Source organism: Lissotriton helveticus, chromosome 7 (genome assembly GCF_964261635.1).
Source record: "Lissotriton helveticus chromosome 7, aLisHel1.1, whole genome shotgun sequence".
Lineage (NCBI taxonomy): Eukaryota > Metazoa > Chordata > Amphibia > Caudata > Salamandridae > Lissotriton > Lissotriton helveticus.
This window is the reverse complement of record NC_136068.1, coordinates 1,953,871,932-1,953,890,088: the sequence shown is the minus strand read 5'-3', so window position 1 is coordinate 1,953,890,088 and position 18,157 is coordinate 1,953,871,932. Positions and strand designations below refer to the sequence as shown.

Below are 18,157 nucleotides of genomic sequence, written 5' to 3'. Positions count from 1 at the left end.
AGCTTCTTTCCGTCATGTTCTCGCTGGAGTTTCTTCTCCTCCAGTTCTCTCTGGAGCTTTTTCTCCTCCAGTTCTCCTTGCAGCCGCAGCTGCTCGATGGCTAGCTTTTTCTCGGCCAGCTTGAGTTCTACCTCCATCTTCAACCGGGCTAGTTCTAGCTCGTGGCTTCGGTTGCGTTCTCGGTCGGTCATTTCTTCTCGAGATAGACCTCTCTCTGTGCTGTGAGTCCGCGTCGGGGACTCTGCTCTTTCTTGTTCTGGGGCGTGGGTTTCGATCAGGGGTGCTCCCCCTCCATCGGCTTCTGTCGGTGCTGGAGGTTGGGCTCCGGTCTCCTCCCAGGCTGTTAGAGCTTGTTGAAAGTCCTCTTCGGTGTTTAATCCCGTTGACGGGATACGGAGATCTTTGCAGAATTGCTTGAGCTCACGGTGCGAATAGTCCTTCAGAAGCTCCATCTGGAAGGTGGTTTCGTCGTTTGTGAGGCTCATGGTTGCTCTTCGTTCGGGTAGTGTTTCAGTACTGTACGATCCCTAGACGTAGGTTCTTATCGCGACACTGCCACCAATGTTAGAAGGGGCGATCTCAGAGGGCCAGGTTATGCTCACCCGGTCACCCCCAGACCCACCTCTTCCACAGAACTTGCCGAGTCTTGATTGTGAGGTCCTCACCGGGGAGGACTTCGAGTCTAGGATCGTACACACTGAGCTCACACCACACTACGAACAGACACCACACCGTTGGATTCTAGTGACAAAGTCTTTATATAAGCAATTAAAACGAAGAAGGCACTCTTATATACACAGGGGTCGAGGGACCACAAGATCGTTGAGGATTCGGGAAGGGGGAAGCGGGACAGTCTTTAGTCTCTGGTTCAGTACGAGGCGTACCCTACGCACAGCTCTCACATCCTCGAGCCGGGGGGTACGGGATGATGGTCGTACTGCTGCTTCACCTCCGTAGAGTCGGCTCGGTCGTGATGGTGGTCTCGATGGTCCAGCCGGACCAGAGTACTCCTCGAGCCGCGACGAGGTCAGCAGGGCTCGATCTGGAGAGGTTCGTGAGGAGCCGCGACAGCGTCAGCAGGGCTCGGGTGGTCTTAGAGGTCGAGCCGCGACAGCGTCAGCAGGGCTCCGATGGTTACGAGAGATTGAGCCGCGACAGCGTCAACAGGGCTCAGGTGGTTCAGTTCCTTGTTGCGAAGAGGGAGCCGCGGCAGCGTCAGCAGGGCTCAGAGGTTCCAGATGAGTTCATCTTAGGGTCAGCCGCGATCAGATCAGCAGGGCTTCAGGTCCAAGATACAACTGCCCGCTAGCTGTCGGGCAGGCCCAGTTATAGTCCTGTGACTCTTTGATCTCCGGACCCTCGCAGGCAGAGGTCTCCTGCCCGTGGGGCTGGCTGTTGGCGAGGTCCGGCGGTTGGCTCTTTGATCCCTTTGAAGGATGGGTACGGGAATTCCCAGACGCCCAGCGGGTCTGGAGCCAGCCCTCAGGGAGGCCAGAGGGGTGATCGAAACTGGTTCACCGGGGAGGGCCAAAGGTGTGACGGATACCAGACTCTCAGGGGAGGCCGGAGGTGCTATCGAAACTCCCGGGCTTGTCTCACTTGGGGAGCCCTTTACCCCCCAGCCGGGACTGGCGCGCCTTTGGAGTCTGGGTTTCGCTGGGGCTGGGGTCACGCTAGGCCCAGGGAGACAGGGATGTCGGGAAGGGAAAATGGCGTCCGGGCCTTGTGGGGCAGGCACGGTTAGGCGCTCGGAGCCTGGCGTGAAGCGGGAAAGGCAGGCCTGGTCGAGGTTCTCGGGGGATCTAGGTTTACTTGGGGTAGGACGACCAGGCTCGGGGTGCAGGCTACACTAATAGGGAGGCTGCGCAGGGGACTCGGGTACAGGCCTACGCTCACAGGTTGTGGAGGGACAGAGGCGAACCATGCCACGAGGCCGGGTCCAACATCCTTCTTTCCTTGTGAGTAATGCTGTATGCATGCCTATTTAATTGCCTACACATCCTTACCTATCAGGACATTGTTTCTTAATGCACCTTACTTACCCAGTCCTGAACTGGTCTATAGGTTACACTCCTGTAAAATTTACAACCTTGGAAATGCAAGGCTGCACTATATTTAAAAGAATGTGGTGCAGCCTTTCGTTTCCTCCTGTGATAGCGTAAGTGTAACAACTTAGCTCCAACGCAGGCACCCGTGCAGTGGAATGCAATGGTGTCTGTGCGCAGGGGAGGTTTGCTTATGTACAAAGAGGTGTCCCTTACTGCATATAAAGAATCCTAATATGCCATTTTGTAACTTTTATGTGTGCTGCTATGTGCATTACATATGAAACTTACAAAACGGCATTAACATTTTTTTTGTTTATGAACAGGAAGGGACACCTTCCTGTACATTATCAAATGGTGGCATTTAGCTGTTTCCATGTGTGCTGTAAAAGGCGGAACACATGGAAAAATGGAAAAAGAGGAGAAATAATGCATTTTGCAATTTTAAGAGTAGGATTTTGCTGGTATTCATTTTGGTGCTGACTCCTATGTATGCTAACCTTGTATATAGGGTGCAGCATGAAATACAATGGGCGTTGTGTTTGAATGCCCATTATAATACCCAGTGCATGCCTCTTTTATGCTCACTATAGCGTGAACGGGGGCCTTATGTACAAGGCTGTGTTAAACTATGTTAAGTGGCTTAATGCTGCCTTATAGATAAGGCGCAGTCCCTATCACCACGGTAACATCATAAAAAGTGATGTTCCCATGGCGATAGGGGCTTGTTCCAATGTCCCAAAGTGTTTATTTTGTTGTAACAAATTAAAATTGTAACTTATTTGTTCTTAATTGTATTATTTTAATGAAATTATTTATTGAATACATAAGATATATTTGCAAAGTAATGTGTATGAAATAGTGTTGGAACATTTGTAATGCGATGAGAGATGTAAAGTAATGTTTGATTTTTTTTAAAGAAAGAAGTTTAAAGTAAAAGTATTCATAAAGTAAGGAGATAATAAGGTGCTATGTGTATGTTGTTTGAAATATGATAGTCGAATTAAGTGATGCAATGTGTTGTTTTTTCTGTAATTGTTATTAATATTTTTTGAAGTCAAATGATAAATGTTATATTTAGTATTTGTATAGTGAAATATTGTTGAAGAGTATGTTATTGTGAGTTATAGATGGTGTTTTGTAACTATTTTGGAACAGTTAACTTAAAATAGAAAATAAATAATTTGAATTGTAATGTAATAAAGAAGATGTCAAAAAATTGAGTAAATAATGAAGGCGGAGTAAGTTTGTGTTATTTACTTAATAGTAAAGTGCTGTGGTCTTACATCAGTTATTGACCCACAAACAGTCATAAGTGTTTTAAGGTTTGCTTCTATTGCTGCTTTTATGGGTGATGCTGGTGGAGCTGGTGGTTGCAATAAGGATTCTGCCTTTTTTTTTATTGTTTCTGGAATTTTTTGTGGAGGTATCCTTGTAAGCCTTGTTTGTTTTGTAATTAAAGTAATATTGGTTTTTACCATGAAATTCCACATTAAAATCCCATTGTTTTCCTTTGTTAAAGTTAGGAAGTCCTCATTGTAGCAAGTAGCTTTGATGAATCCATTTGTGTCGGCTAACGGCATATGGTAAAGAACTTTGCTTTCTTGTTTAGCTGTATTATAATACGTTTTGCCAGTACATTTGATAATAATTGCTTTTAATCCTTTTTTATAAGGTTTTTGTTCTTCTGTTGATTTCTCAGTGATATCTTTAATAGAAAGCATCTGAAATAAGAAAAGGACATTTAATTACATTATTATTGTTTTAAAGTGCTATCCATAAAGCTTCGTGATCACTGTACTAGCATTCTAAAGTCCCATAGTTGTTTATCTCTTGACTAGTGTATATGTGATCTAATATTGTTTGGTAGTTTGTAGTGTAAGTATTACATTTTTGGTTGCATTGAAACTGTGTGTGCATATATTCTTTTATTATTTGTGTTTGTCTGTTAGTATTGTTTAAGTCAATGTTAAAGTCTACCATGATAATATATTTAACCCTATTAGTGCTGCCGTCGGCCATTGAACATTCGGAGCACTACCTGGCTGGTGCTACGCACGTTCAACGGTCGGCGAGGCCCCGCCCGCTCTTTAAAACCGCCGCAGTGCCGCGAAAAAACGGCAGCGGTTAACGGGTTAAAATTGGGATAGAAGTTAATAATGTTTGTAATTGATTCTAATAAGGCTTGTATTGCAATATGTGGTGGTTTATAAGATATGATAATGAAGTAGTTTATGGGATTTATATGTAGTGTGAAATATAGAACATCTATCCCTTGTTGTACTGCATATATAGGTAGTATAAACATCTTTTTTTGGTTGAATATTTAAAGTCCATGTTTTTTTGTGGAATTTGTCAAAGATCATATGATGATAATCGGGCATAGCATAAGCATCATCTGGTGTATTAGTAGTAGAATTTATTTCTGTTAGACAAAGAATATCTGCATTCAAGATGTTTGTATCTGCTTTGATTGATTTGAAATGCATTTACATTGAGCGTATATTGTGTGTGATAATATTATTGTTGTTGCTGTATGTGTTTAATTGTGGCACTGATATTTGTAATGGCATTTCTGTTCCTAATCGTTGCATTTCTTCTTTGACTTTCTGATGTACACGTTTTTTTCTTTCGTCAAAGTTTTCAATGTATATATTTGAAATATATTTTGTTCTGCTTAAAGCTACCTAATGTAAATGGTGCATCCTGCTATTGTTAAAGTGTATATAAATTGGCTCAATAATGTCACCTTTAGTCCTATGTATTGTTCTTGCTGATGCTTTGCACAATGGAAATTGCTTTCATATTATAGTGATAATTTGTGTGTATTGAAATTGAATTGTTACTGGATGTATGGGTGTCCAATTTGACATAACTTTGAAAAAGTGTTTGTTTTCTCTCCTTGTTCTTTTTTCCAATTCTTTCAATATCAAATGCTACCAAACTGTACATGGTGTGTTGTTGATAGTTTCAACTAATTCTACTATTTCAGTGGGTCCATTAGTAAAACCATGATTAACAGCAATATTACAAGTTAAATCATAACGTAATTTCAAAGTAAAATATAAGGTGTGTGCAAGTCCCATTGTTTTTGTTGGATCTGTTGGTATTTTTGTTAATATTCTTTGCTTTACTGATTCTGCAAGATCAGAAACTACTGTATCAATTGCTAAATGTTGTGTGTGTTGAATTAAAACTGTAGTATTAATGTTATTTACTTCTTTGTTTGTTGACATAATATATGGTATACTTTTGATCATATTTTCATCTGATTGGATTTGGTGTTGTTTAATTTGTAAAATGTCTGTTCGTGTATGATTTCCTTATCTTAACCTGTTTAGCAATTCTGCAAATGGTAGGTCATTTAATTGCCTCATAATTTTTGTAAGTTCATATATTCTGAAATGTGTTAGCCATAGTTAGTGCTTAGTGGTCCATATGAATGTTTTGAGTTTTGAAATATGAATGTGTCAAAAACTGGTTTTAACCATTTGAATGCAGGCGCAATTCTTCCTTGTATGCAATTCTGATGGCTCCCAGCCATTGGACGCACACGCCACCCAAAACGTCGGACGGCCGGGGGCCGTCCGATGCATCCAAAGGGTTAATTGATAAAAGTCCCCTGTATTAGTCCTAGGGAATGTTCCATCACTTGGGGAGGAACAGTTCGAAACCACCGCCCAACTGATGGATAAATCCTTACATTAGTTATCTCGCCACATATCTATCAGGGGCAAAGGGAGCCCCCACTGTCCAGTGAAATCATTATGGCCAGAAGGACACTATGGCTGGCACGAGGCCGGAAAATATTGGAAGGGGACTGTCTAGTAATACATTTTTACAATCACTTTGCATCTAGTATTATATTAGATCAACTGCACAGATACCCACCGAGGGGAACACAGATGGTAGTTCTCTCGTTAGACTACTTTTATAGACCCCTGAATTTCCCCTCTCAAGGTCTTAGAACAACTCCAACGGCCAGACCACCGAGAATTGTACCAGAGTCCAGTAGGTATGTTGTAAGGGCGGTTAGTCCCTCTTACGAACAGATTTGAGATACCATCCGACTTAGATCAATGTGACTGACTACTTTCCCCTACAACCCAGGAGCACCACGAAGATAATTCTGTATCCTCTATTCTCCCACCGATTTCCAACTCAAATGAGATTAAGAAAGGACAATATTCCCTTTTTAAAATACGCTCTAGGAAGGTGGCAGGCATTAGGAGTAAACTGGATATTGCTCAATGGCAAAATCTTTGGCAGGAGAAAGACGTAGTCTACCTTCAGAAAACATGGGCCCCAGAACTGATTTTTATTAATGGCTATCGGTCCTTCCAGACAATGGCAACCCCTACATCTGAAGGAAGATCTAAGGGAGGTCTACTAACGCTAATTCTAAACACACTGATATGTAAAATAAAGAAGGTTGATAGCAGGAGTCTTTTCTTTCATCTCCAGATCCTTGAGCTTCCCAGGGAAGGCACTTGGGTCTTGATAAACTATTATAACAACAATGTTGGCCCAAAAATGCACACAGTCATTGAAGAGGTAAATATGGCAATCAATTGGAAAGAGTGATGATGCATTTACTACAATTTGGCTGGGAGATTTTAACATTTATCTTTGTAAGCATAGTCAAGAGAATATCTGCAGCTCGGTTGATGTGGTAGGAAATCCTGCACCTCACTTTTCCCATAGTAAATACGGGAAAAGTCTTAACATGGCTATGTTTACCAGGAAACTGGCCATAGTTAACATCTGGAATAATAAAGAGGATTGCCTCTCGAAAACTTATCGAACTCCAGGCATCCACTCTCGACTACATAACCATTTCCATTTCTATTGAGGGTAATTTCAAACATACAGAAGCCCAATTCACTAGATTAAGTGACCAAGCAATCTTAACCGGGGAACTAGCCATAAACTCCAGGGAAAAGGTATCGCACCAGATTATCGACCGCCCAATATTGGCCAGGAAAAATGGCTACCAACTAAAGTGAGCCAAAATAGACAAGGCAACATTTTTCCTAGAAATAATAAAAACTAATCAGACGGTCATCGGTAAATGTCTAGACATTTGGGATTAGAATCAGCGAACCTGTTTTTTTCATTTACGGACCTACTAGAACATATAAAGAGGGCACTTACTCGCCAGTCAAAATATAAAACTAATAAGGCGAAGGAATGGTTCAATTCCCCATGCTCAAAGGCCAACAAAAAATCTTGCGATAGCCCTCAAAACTCATCCAAGAAACCGAATACAGATTACACAACTTCGCATTCAGTATAGATTAGCTAGAAGACAAAGGGAGAGGACCCTGAGGGAGGAAATTTGGGAAAAGCTTGGTTACGCAACTTCGTTGGGTGACAGCCGGGAGTTTGGGTAATAATTAACTCAACCTTTTTGAAAACTAATAGCGACCCTACACTAGATACTAACGTGGGAGAGGAGCAGTGGGCAGAGCATTTTGTAAACATCTTTTCGCCGACTCTCTCTTCTGCCCAACAGCCCGCTCCCCCGCCATTAACCACGAGGGAGAACTTATTACCTCTATTAGTCTCACTCTCTGAAGTAAGGAAGGGGCTAGAGGCATGCAGCATAGGGAAAACATCAGGCCCTGACGGGGTTACAATAGATTTATTTAAGGATAATTGTGATTTATGGGTTCCATTATTGACAAATATTTTTAATAACATAGCTGTTACAGGTCCCCTCCCCTCATGGAACATCAGCATAATTGTCCCAATTTATAAAAAGGGTGACAAGCGCCTTCCAAAAAATTTCAGGCCAATTTTATTATTAGATAGTGCTGTGAAGCTCATGGGTTGATTACTTCTATCTAGACTAGAGACATGGGCACTAGAGAAGAAAGTCCTCATGCAATCTCATTATGGGTTCCACAGGTGAAAGGAACTGTTGATCAGTGCTTAAACCTTTCACTGATCATTGATAAATATACCAGGGCCAAGGGATCTACTTTGTCTTTATGGATCTTTCAGCAGAATTTGACTGCGTTTCCCACTCTAGGCTCTGGTATGTAATGAAATCCATGGGGATTGATCTCCCAATAATTGATTTTATCCGACAACTATATACTGACGCCTCTGCGACGGTTAGATTTGGGAAAAATGGAGAGTGCACTTGCCTAATTCAAAATTTCACGGTGTAAGGCAGGGTTGCGTCCTCACGGCGTTCCTTTTTTCCATATACACAAACGCGTAAGAAAGACCCTTTTGGGCGTAACCCCGGACCTCCCTGCATGCGACTCCACCCAGCTCCCAATTTTCGCATATGCGGACGATGCAGTCCTTATGGCCAGAACTGGGTTAGGGCTGTAGCGCCTAATTGCTGCCTATACGACCTTCATGGGTTTTCTGGACCAGAAGGTTAATCAGACTAAATCATTTGTAATCTCAGCTACGGGTGGGTCCTGACTAAAAATTCCTCACTTTCATATGGAATCAGTGAAAAGTGAGTTGGTGGAGTCTTTCCCCTACCTTTGGGTACTATTTTATAGAAATCAAACGTGGTCACGGCTAATCAATGGAAGGGCCATGGGTATGGAGAGGAGTCTAATAGCACTAAAGACATTGATGTCTAGGATGGGTGAGAAACCCGTTATAAATAATATCTATCAAGTGAAAACTAAGGCCGCAGCCATTTATGGGGCGGGTGTTTGGGGTATGGCCGATGTCGACCTACTCAAATCCATAGAGAACACATTTTTTAAATCCCTCGTCTCCCTCCCGCAGACTACTTAAAATTACGTATTACACATGGAGTTGGGCCTACCGGATATCACAGATGCTATTAGACTGGCCGCTATTCTCCGGTAGCTGTCTATCTGGTGAAGGGATACAATACCTCTAACCCAAAATATAATTAGAGACTACCTTAGATTGGACAAATACAAAAGGATCAGATTGCTGAACTATGTTGATCAAGAACTAACTGCGTAGGACCTGACAACTTTTTTTAAGGACCTAATTACCTGTACGTTGATGTCTAGACAAAGGTTGGTGGATATTTTAAGTTCAAGGAGGAATATTCACGTAGGGGAAACAACCATATGAAAAAGTCTGTCCCTGTCTACCATCCACATAATACAATCCTAACAGGAGGATATCCTACCTAGAAGAGAGTTCCATACCGCATAATTTCATACTGCTGCGGTTTCGTTTAAATTGGATATCATTGATGCTAGGGTTTCTGGACAAAAAGTTTAATCACTCAGAATTGACTGCCTGAACTTGTGACATTAACTCCCCCCAAACTGATCTTCATCTAGTATTTTTTTGTGGTCACTATCAAAGGGAAAGGAAAAGGTATATTGCACCGATTTTAAGGAGGTATCATTTTAAACAAAGCAGGGTCGCGCAGTTTTTTTTTTTTTTTTTAAAACAGATTTTATTGATAGATCACATAGAAAGTCGCAGATATCTGTACCCCAGAGGTATCTGCCAGACACCAGCACACATGTAGAACAACGCAATCCATCATTACTTTTACATTTAGTACAATGGGATCAATGCAAGTAACCCATCCACCCCCCCTTCCCCCCCCCCCCCCTCACCCCCCCACTGTCCCCAACTCCATCCCACCCGGATCCCTCCCACCCTGCACGGTTTTCGACAAGTCCAACCATTCACGTACACACATCCTACAGCAGAGCTCACTCAGACCTCCAGTTCGGGGTCTGGTTCTGTCGGCCGCTCTAGCCAGATACCTCTGTAATCGGCCCATCTCTTCCAAATCTTGAAATGTTTACTGGGGCAGACCCGGGCAAGAAATATGGGCTTCTCCATCCCCATACAGAAATCTAGGCCCCTCTTCCATGCTATGAGCGACCGGGCCTGCGGGTTCTTCCAGGCCCTCGCAATATCTCGTTTGGCCACTGTGAGACCTAATAATAACAAATGTCTCTTGTAGAGGTTGCCTCCCACTCCCTCCAACACATGCAACAAACCCAGTCGCGGTGTGCGCGGGAGCACCCAACACAGCGCCTCATCCATACCATTCCAGACTCCACTCCAGAACCTATTTAGTCGTCCACAGCCCCACACTGTATGGAAGAAGGTGCCCTCCTCACATCCACACCTAGTACACTCTGGGGATGCAATGAGGCCCGCCCTCCAAAGCCTCCTCCGTGTATAATACACCCTGTGGAGGTATTTGAATTGAATCAACCGAAGGCGGACCAAAATGGCCGCACCTCTGGGACCTGCCAGCGCCTCGTTCCAGTCTTCTTCCTCCAGCGGCCCAACATCAGCCTCCCAGGTCTCAGTTTGTGTATATCCGAGGAGCAGTGTATGATCAGGGATTGGTAGATGCGTGAAATCTTTTTTGTGTCTATATCTCCCATAAAAACTCGGGCCTCCAGTGGGCTAAACTCGGGAAGTGACGTCAAACCCTCTAGATCCGGGGCCAGGGCATGGCGCAATTGTAGGTAATGGAAGAATTGCATAGCGGGGCATGTTATACTCCGCGCTCAGTTCTTGGAACGACTTGAGCGTCGTTCCCATCATAACATCCGGCAATCTAGAAATACAAATGGCGTCCCATCCCGCAAATCCCGAAAGGGCTGCCAAACCTGGTAAGCGGCCATTGCGCCAAAGGGGGTTTCTTCGGTCAGGGTCTGCCACCATCCCATCTGCCGCAACGCTCGCCTCCAAACATCAAAGACCACCTGCGTCACCGACAGCAAGGCCTTGCGCCCCCTCGTCGCATAGAGCAGCGTGTGGAGCGTATGGGGTTCCATCAATAGCCTCTCCAGTGCATAGGCCGGGTCTCTCCTATCCCCATACCACCATTCATTTAACACTAGGAGATGCGACGCTTGGTAGTAAGAAAGAACATCTGAGGTCACCAACCCCCCACAATACATTGAACAAAAGCACGTGCGCAACGCCACCCTAGCGGAGCCGCCCACCCAGAGGAATTGCCCCAGGGCTGAGTCTACCTGCTTAAACCAGGAGGGCTGAATTGGATACTGATAGTTTTGTAACTGATACAACAGTCGGGGTAGGGCCACCATTTTAAATATGGCCGATCTACCATAGATGGTCAGTGGCATGCGGGACCATATTTTAATATCAGCCTGAGTCCGTTCCCAGACCGGCACCACGTTCCGCTCCCATGCGACTACAGAGATCTCGGTCAGGAACACCCCCAGATATTTGATGCCCCCGATTGCCTTCTGAAGCTACGATGCCCAATCTCCAAGCGCCGGACCACTCCCCAGCACCCAGAGTGTAGATTTGCGGGGATTCATGTAGAGGCCCGAAGTCTCACCAAAGATCTGCAGTATGCGTAGAAGGCGAGGCCCTGAGGCGAGGCAGAGCGACCACTGCGCCTCTACCGGCCTGGTCGCCCCCACGCTCTTCCTGCCTCCCGCTCCTGTACCTACCTGCTCCTGTGCCTGCCGCCGCCGCCGCCGCCTGCTCCCTCCTCCCTCCTCCAGCGCCCCAGCCGCCGCAGGGCTACCCGCACCTGTTTTTCCCGCCGCTGCCAGCTCGCGGCCCCGCCCCCCCGCCAGCCGATTGGCTAACCCGCTCCCGCCTCCCCGCAGACCCTCCCTACCGGCTCCCTTCTTAAGGGGACCCAGAATCCACCTAGGGAGCGACCACTGTGCCTCTACCGGCCTGGTCGCCCCCACGCTCTTCCTGCCTCCCGCTCCTGTACCTACCTGCTCCTGTGCCTGCCGCCGCCGCCGCCGCCTGCTCCCTCCTCCCTCCTCCAGCGCCCCAGCCGCCGCAAGGCCGCCCGCACCCGTTTTTCCCGCCGCTGCCAGCTCGCGGCCCCGCCCCCCCGCCAGCCGATTGGCTAACCCGCTCCCGCCTCCCCGCAGACCCTCCCTACCGGCTCCCTTCTTATGACCCCCCAGAGCGACCACGCAGCGGACGCGCGCAGCGGGAGCACCGAATGAGCGCCGAAGGTGCGCCAAAGGTAAGCCCGTCTGCGCCCGTCAGCGCCTGGCCCGCACCCAGCGCCAGGACCCCTGGCCCCCGCAGCCACCAGCCCTCCCGCCGGACCTACGCCGCCACCGACCTCTACGCACTCAACGCCGGCAGACTCCCGGGCTGCTACCGAGCCACCCCGAGACGCACCCACGGACCCTTCTGCTGCAACGCCTGCAAGTTCGCCTGCATCCGGACCTGCACCACTCCAGCAGTGCCCAAGACCTCGACGAACATCAGCAACAGCCACCTGAATTGCATCCTGCTCAACACCCGCTCGGTCCACAGACACGCCGTCGAGCTCTGGAACCTGCTCGACACCACAGCCCCAGACGTCGCCTTCCTCACGGAAACCTGGATGAACGCCTCCTCAGCGCCTGACATCGCCATCGCCATCCCGGACGGCTACAAGATCATCCGGAGGGACCGCGTCAACCAGACCGGAGGAGGCATTGCCATCATCCACAGGAACTCCATCCGCATCACGACCAACACCGACGACACCCTCGCACCCACCGAGCACCTGCACTTCCAGATCCACATCAACCCCAGGACCACCCTCAGAGGCACCCTCATCTACAGACCCCCGGGACCACGCACACAATTCAGCGAGGACATCGCCGACTTCGTCAGCCCGCATGCCCTCCCCTCCGCTGACTACATCCTCCTCGGGGACCTCAACTTCCACCTGGAGAACAACAACGACTGCAACACCACCACCTTGCTGGACAACCTCGCCAACCTCGGACTTAAGCAACTGGTGACCACCCCCACCCACTACGCCGGACACACTCTCGACCCCGTCTTCTACTCCAGCAAGGACATCGCCTTCAGCCACGCCACCGGACTCCACTGGACGGACCACAGCTGGGTCCACTTCAGCTTCAAAAGGACCACGATCCACCACCACCAGCAACAGGTTGCACGCAGAAGCTGGAACAAGATCACAGCCGATCAACTAGCAACTTCCCTGAGCAGGAACCCACCCACCAGCGCAGCGAACCCCAGCCAAGCGGCCACCAACCTCACGATGTGGATCAGCGACTGCGCAGACGACCTCGCCCCTCTGAGGACCCCGCCTAACAGAACCGGCAGCAAGAAAGCCCCATGGTTCACCGACGAACTCAAGAACTCGAAGAAGAACTGCAGAGCCCTTGAGAAAGCCTGGCGCAGAGACCCAACATTGGACAACATGACTACCCTCAAGCTCGCCACCCGAAAACACCACCAACTGATCCACACCACCAAGAAAACTGCATTCAAGGTACGACTGGACAACAACGCACACAACAGCAAGGAACTCTTCAACATCATCAAAGAGCTCTCCAACCCCAACGCCGGAAACAACGACATCACCCCTTCGCAAGACCTCTGCAACTCCCTCGCCTCCTACTTCCACGACAAGATCACGGACATACACAACAGCTTCAGCACTCAACCGACGCACGCCACGACCGAACCACCGCCCCCCACCACCACCCTCCGCGCCTGGACCCCGATCAGCACCGAAGACACCATCTGCACGATGAACACCATCCACTCCGGATCTCCGACAGACCCCTGCCCTCACCACGTCTTCAACAAGGCCGACGCTGTCATCGCACCCCACCTGCGGGACATCATCAACACCTCCTTCGACACCGCTACCTTCCCGGAGAGCTGGAAGCACGCCGAACTCAGCGCCCTACTAAAGAAGCCATCAGCCGACCCCTCCGACCTCAAGAACTACCGACCCATCTCGCTGCTCCCGTTCCCCGCAAAAGTCATCGAGAAGACCGTCAACAAGCAGCTGGCCGCCTTCCTCGAGACGAACGGATCCCTCGACCTCTCGTAGTCTGGCTTCAGGACCAACCACAGCACCGAGACCGCCCTGATCGCAGCCACCGATGACATCCGAGCCCTGCTCGACAACGGAGAAACAGCGGCCCTCATCCTCCTAGACCTCTCTGCGGCCTTCGACACCGTCTGCCACCGTACCCTAGTACAGCGCCTCAGCAACGTCGGAATCCGGGAGAAGGCGCTGCAGTGGACCATCTCCTTCCTCGCCGGAAGGACACAGAGAGTCCGCCTCCCACCGTTCAGATCAGAAGCCACCGAAGTCATCTGCGGCGTTCCTCAAGGCTCCTCGCTCAGCCCAACCCTCTTCAACGTCTACATGAGTCCCCTCGCAGCCATCGCACGACAGCACAACCTCAACATCATCTCCTACGCCGACGACACCCAGCTGATCCTCTCCCTCACCAACGACCCCGCCACCGCCAGAGCCAACCTACACGAAGGGATGAAGGAGGTAGCCGAATGGATGAAGAACAGCCGCCTGAAACTGAACTCGGACAAGACGGAAGTCCTCATCCTGGGATCCTCACCCTCCGCCTGGGACGACTCCTGGTGGCCCCCCGCCCTGGGCAGCGCACCCAAACCAACAGACCACGCATGCAACCTGGGCTTCATCCTGGACTCATCCCTCTCCATGACCAGACAAGTCAACGCCGTCTCCTCGTCGTGCTTCAACATCCTACGCATGCTACGCAAGATCTTCCGGTGGATCCCCACCGAGACCAGGAAGACGGTCACCCAGGCCCTCGTCACCAGCCGACTGGACTACGGCAACGCCCTCTACGCCGGAACCACCGCCAAACTCCAGAAGAGACTCCAGCGGATCCAGAACGCCTCAGCAAAGCTCATCCTGGACATCCCCCGTCGCAACCACATCTCCGGACACCTGCGAGACCTGCACTGGCTCCCGGTCAACAAGAGAATCACCTTCCGTCTCCTCACCCACGCACACAAAGCCCTGCACAGCCAAGGACCAGGATACCTCAACAGCCGCCTCAATTTCTACACTCCCAAACGCCAGCTCCGATCGACCGGCCACGCCCTCGCCGCCGTCCCCCGCATCTGAAGAGTCACCACAGGGGGAAGGTCCTTCTCCTACCTCGCCGCCAAGACCTGGAACTCCCTCCCGACCCACCTCCGCCTGACCCAGGACCACCTCGCCTTCAGGAAGCAGCTCAAGACCTGGCTGTTCGAGCAGTAGCGGACCCCCCCTCCCCAAGCGCCTTGAGACCCTCCGGGTGAGTAGTGCGCTATACAAATGCTTTGATTGATTGATTGATTGACCTATTGAGATCCGTTAAGAAAAACAGGACGTCATCCGCGTATAATGCAATTCGGTCCGATAGGTCTCACGTCCACTTGAATCCCCTTAGCTGCGCGTCAACCCGGACCCAGGCTGCCAGGGGCTCCATGGCCAAGGCAAACAGGTAGGGCGAGAAGGGACAACCCTGTCTGGTGCCCCTCTGGATGGCAAATCTCGAGGACACCGCCCCCGCCACCCTAACAGAGGCCGTTAGCTCAGTATATAGTAACTTCACATAGGACAAAAATACCGGCCCTAGATTCAGCCGTGGCAGGAGCGAGAACAGATAAGTCCAGCTGAGCGAATCAAACGCCCTGTCCATATCAGCCAGGTATAGCGCCGCTTGTGCCCCAGAGGACCGAATCGCCGCAACCGCAACGTGGGCCCGCCTTATGTTGTGCCGTGTCGCCCGCTGGGACATGAAACCGGCCTGGTTCGGATGGATAAGTTCAGTGATATACGGCAATAATCTATTGGCCAGCGCCTTGGCTAAGACTTTGGCCTCCACGTTTAACAGAGAAATCGGACGGTACGATGCGTACCGCTCAGGGGGCCGGCCAGGCTTGTGGAACACCACTACCTCAGCATGTCTCCAGTCCTGGGGCAGATTACCCTGCTCCCTTGCCTCCTCTACCACCGCTCTATAATGGGCTCCCAGTTGTAGGTGGAATTTCTGAAAGAATTCGCTGGGGAAGCCATTGGGGCCCAGAGCCTTCCCAGTGTTCAATTCCCTCAGAGCGACACCCAGCACGTCTTCAGTCAGTGGCCTATCCAGACGTTCGCGGGCTTTATCTGTAATCGCTCATGGCGGCAAGTCAGCTATAAATTTAGCAACTAGGTCCGTGTCAATGTATTCGTGCGGGGAGTATAGGTCAGCATAGTAAGCCGCAAAGCCCTCCACAATTGACATGGGGTCAGTCATCAGGGAACCGGAATCATCTAAAATCCTCGGGGGGGTCTGAGTGTGGAACTGGCCCTGACACAATCTATGAAGCATCGTCCCAGATTTATCCCCCCATTGATATACTCTGCTATGGGTTGCCAGCCACAGCTGCCGCGCCTCGTCCAGCAACAATGAGGCATAAGACTGCTGCGCCGGCAGCAACTGCTCTACCGTCCGGCCCTCCCCATCCAGTCCACTGCGTTGCTCCAACTCCCTGATGTCCGCCTCGGCCTGATCCAGGGTCTCCCTACGTCTATGCCCCGCAGCGTGGGCTTCATAGCCTCCCAGAGCGTCGCCTTAGTCGCCACTGTCCCAAAATGTTCAGCTAGATATTGCGCTATGGCCTTCCTCATATGTGCTTGGTAGTCCCCTAATTGCAAGTGCCAGACCGAGAGGCGCCAGCGAAATGGTTGCCGCCGCCGATCCAAACCAATAGTAACTGCCATAGGGGAGTGGTCCGACAACCCACGCGGCAAGATGTCTGCAGCCTCCACTCTACCTTGAGCCGCCAGGGGAACAAATATATAATCCAGTCTGGAGAAGGATTTATGGACAGCTGAGAGAAAGGTGTACTCTCGCCGTGCGCCATGTATGTGCCTCCAAGTATCAACCCATCCCAAATTCCTAATCATATCATGCAATTTAGTATTGCCAGTTGCCCCCATCCCCCCCAGGCCTGTACCTATCACGTGTTTGATCCACCAAATAATTCCAATCTCCACCAATAACGGCCAGCACATTAGGGATATCAGCCCATATCGCTAATATCTTTTCTACTAGAGACCACTGCAAAGGGGGCAGGGCATACACGCAGCTAAACACTACTGAACTGCTCCCCGCTTGATCTTATCCAGCACTCCCCTTACATTCCAACTAAGGACACAAAGTGTGCCCCCGGGCCCAACGGCCCCATCATCCGGGCTCGACATCAAGGACCCTTCGTATCCAATGAGCATCACGCTCGCCAGTTGTGTGCACCCTCAACCACCACAGCGACATTATCAGGACCGTCCAACCCCCCCCAAGTCAACATCCAACAGCTCCCCGGATCCCTTCCCCCCTACCCCATACTTCAAGAAACAATGAAGTACCTGTTGCGGTGTAGCAGGGCCTCCAACCCCAACTCGAGGCCGACGACCCTCCCCACCAATGGATCCCCATAACCCTATGCAACTCACCCAACACCTACAACCACCAACCCACAACAGGGGGACCCCTCCCCGCCCGTAGATACACCCCCATCCCCAATCACCCTCCAATCATTCGCTGGAACCCTCATACATTGCAGTCACACTCCACTCCCCGCATGTACGGGGCCCAATTACGCCCCAGGGTGGAACCCCGAAAGACAGAGGGCCATTGCAATATGTCAACAATATGTCTCTTAGCGCATTCACGTGCCCTTCTTCTGCTTCTCGGCCGCCCCCATCGCTTTCTCGGAGGCCGTACCCGACACAGACCGTTGCCGTGATCTGGATCTCCAATTGTCTTTGCGCCGTCCATCACGAGAGGACCTCGCCTGTGCTTCATCATGCGAGGAGTCGGAGTCTCGCCCCTGGGGTGTGTGTACCTTCACTGGCCTAATTTCGTCTGTCCACTGAAACACCTCCTCCGGGGAGTCAAAAAAGTGAGTGCGGGATTGAAACACAACTCTCAGACGGGCTGGATATAAAAGGGCGTATTGTATTTTCAGGTCCCGCAGACGGGCCTTGGCTGCTGTAAAAGACTGGCGTTGCTGTTGCACCATGCGGGTATAATCCGGGAAGATCATGATAGTGTGGTTTTCATACCGCAATGGTTCTTTCGCTCTGGCCTGCTTTAGGATCACGTCCCTGTCATGGTAGTTAAGGAGCTTAGCGATCACCGGCCACAGCCGTGCTCCTTCCGGTGGCTTTTGCATCAGGGCCCTGTGCGCTCGTTCAACAACAAAGCAGCGGGATAGAGTGTCAGGCAACATCCAGCTTTCGAGCCACCGCATCAGGAAGCCCTCAATGTCCCCCTTCCCACAGCCCTCGGGCAGTCCATCCTCCGCACGGAGCGCCAAGCCTTTTTGGACGGATTGCAGGC

General features: G+C 49.8%; 1 protein-coding gene across 1 annotated transcript in view; it reads right to left on the bottom strand.

Moving 5' to 3' along the window:
* Positions 1-17,398, bottom strand: part of LOC144770013 (uncharacterized) — a 103,119-nt gene extending 85,721 nt beyond the window's left edge. Inside the window, exons 1-2 of the mRNA XM_078654206.1 lie at positions 17,372-17,398; positions 3,524-3,769 (exon numbers count right to left, since the gene is read on the bottom strand). Of these exons, the coding sequence (XP_078510332.1) occupies positions 3,524-3,769; positions 17,372-17,398 (273 nt within the window). The remainder of the gene's footprint in view (positions 1-3,523; positions 3,770-17,371) is intronic.
* Between the last annotated feature and the right edge of the window lie 759 nt (positions 17,399-18,157).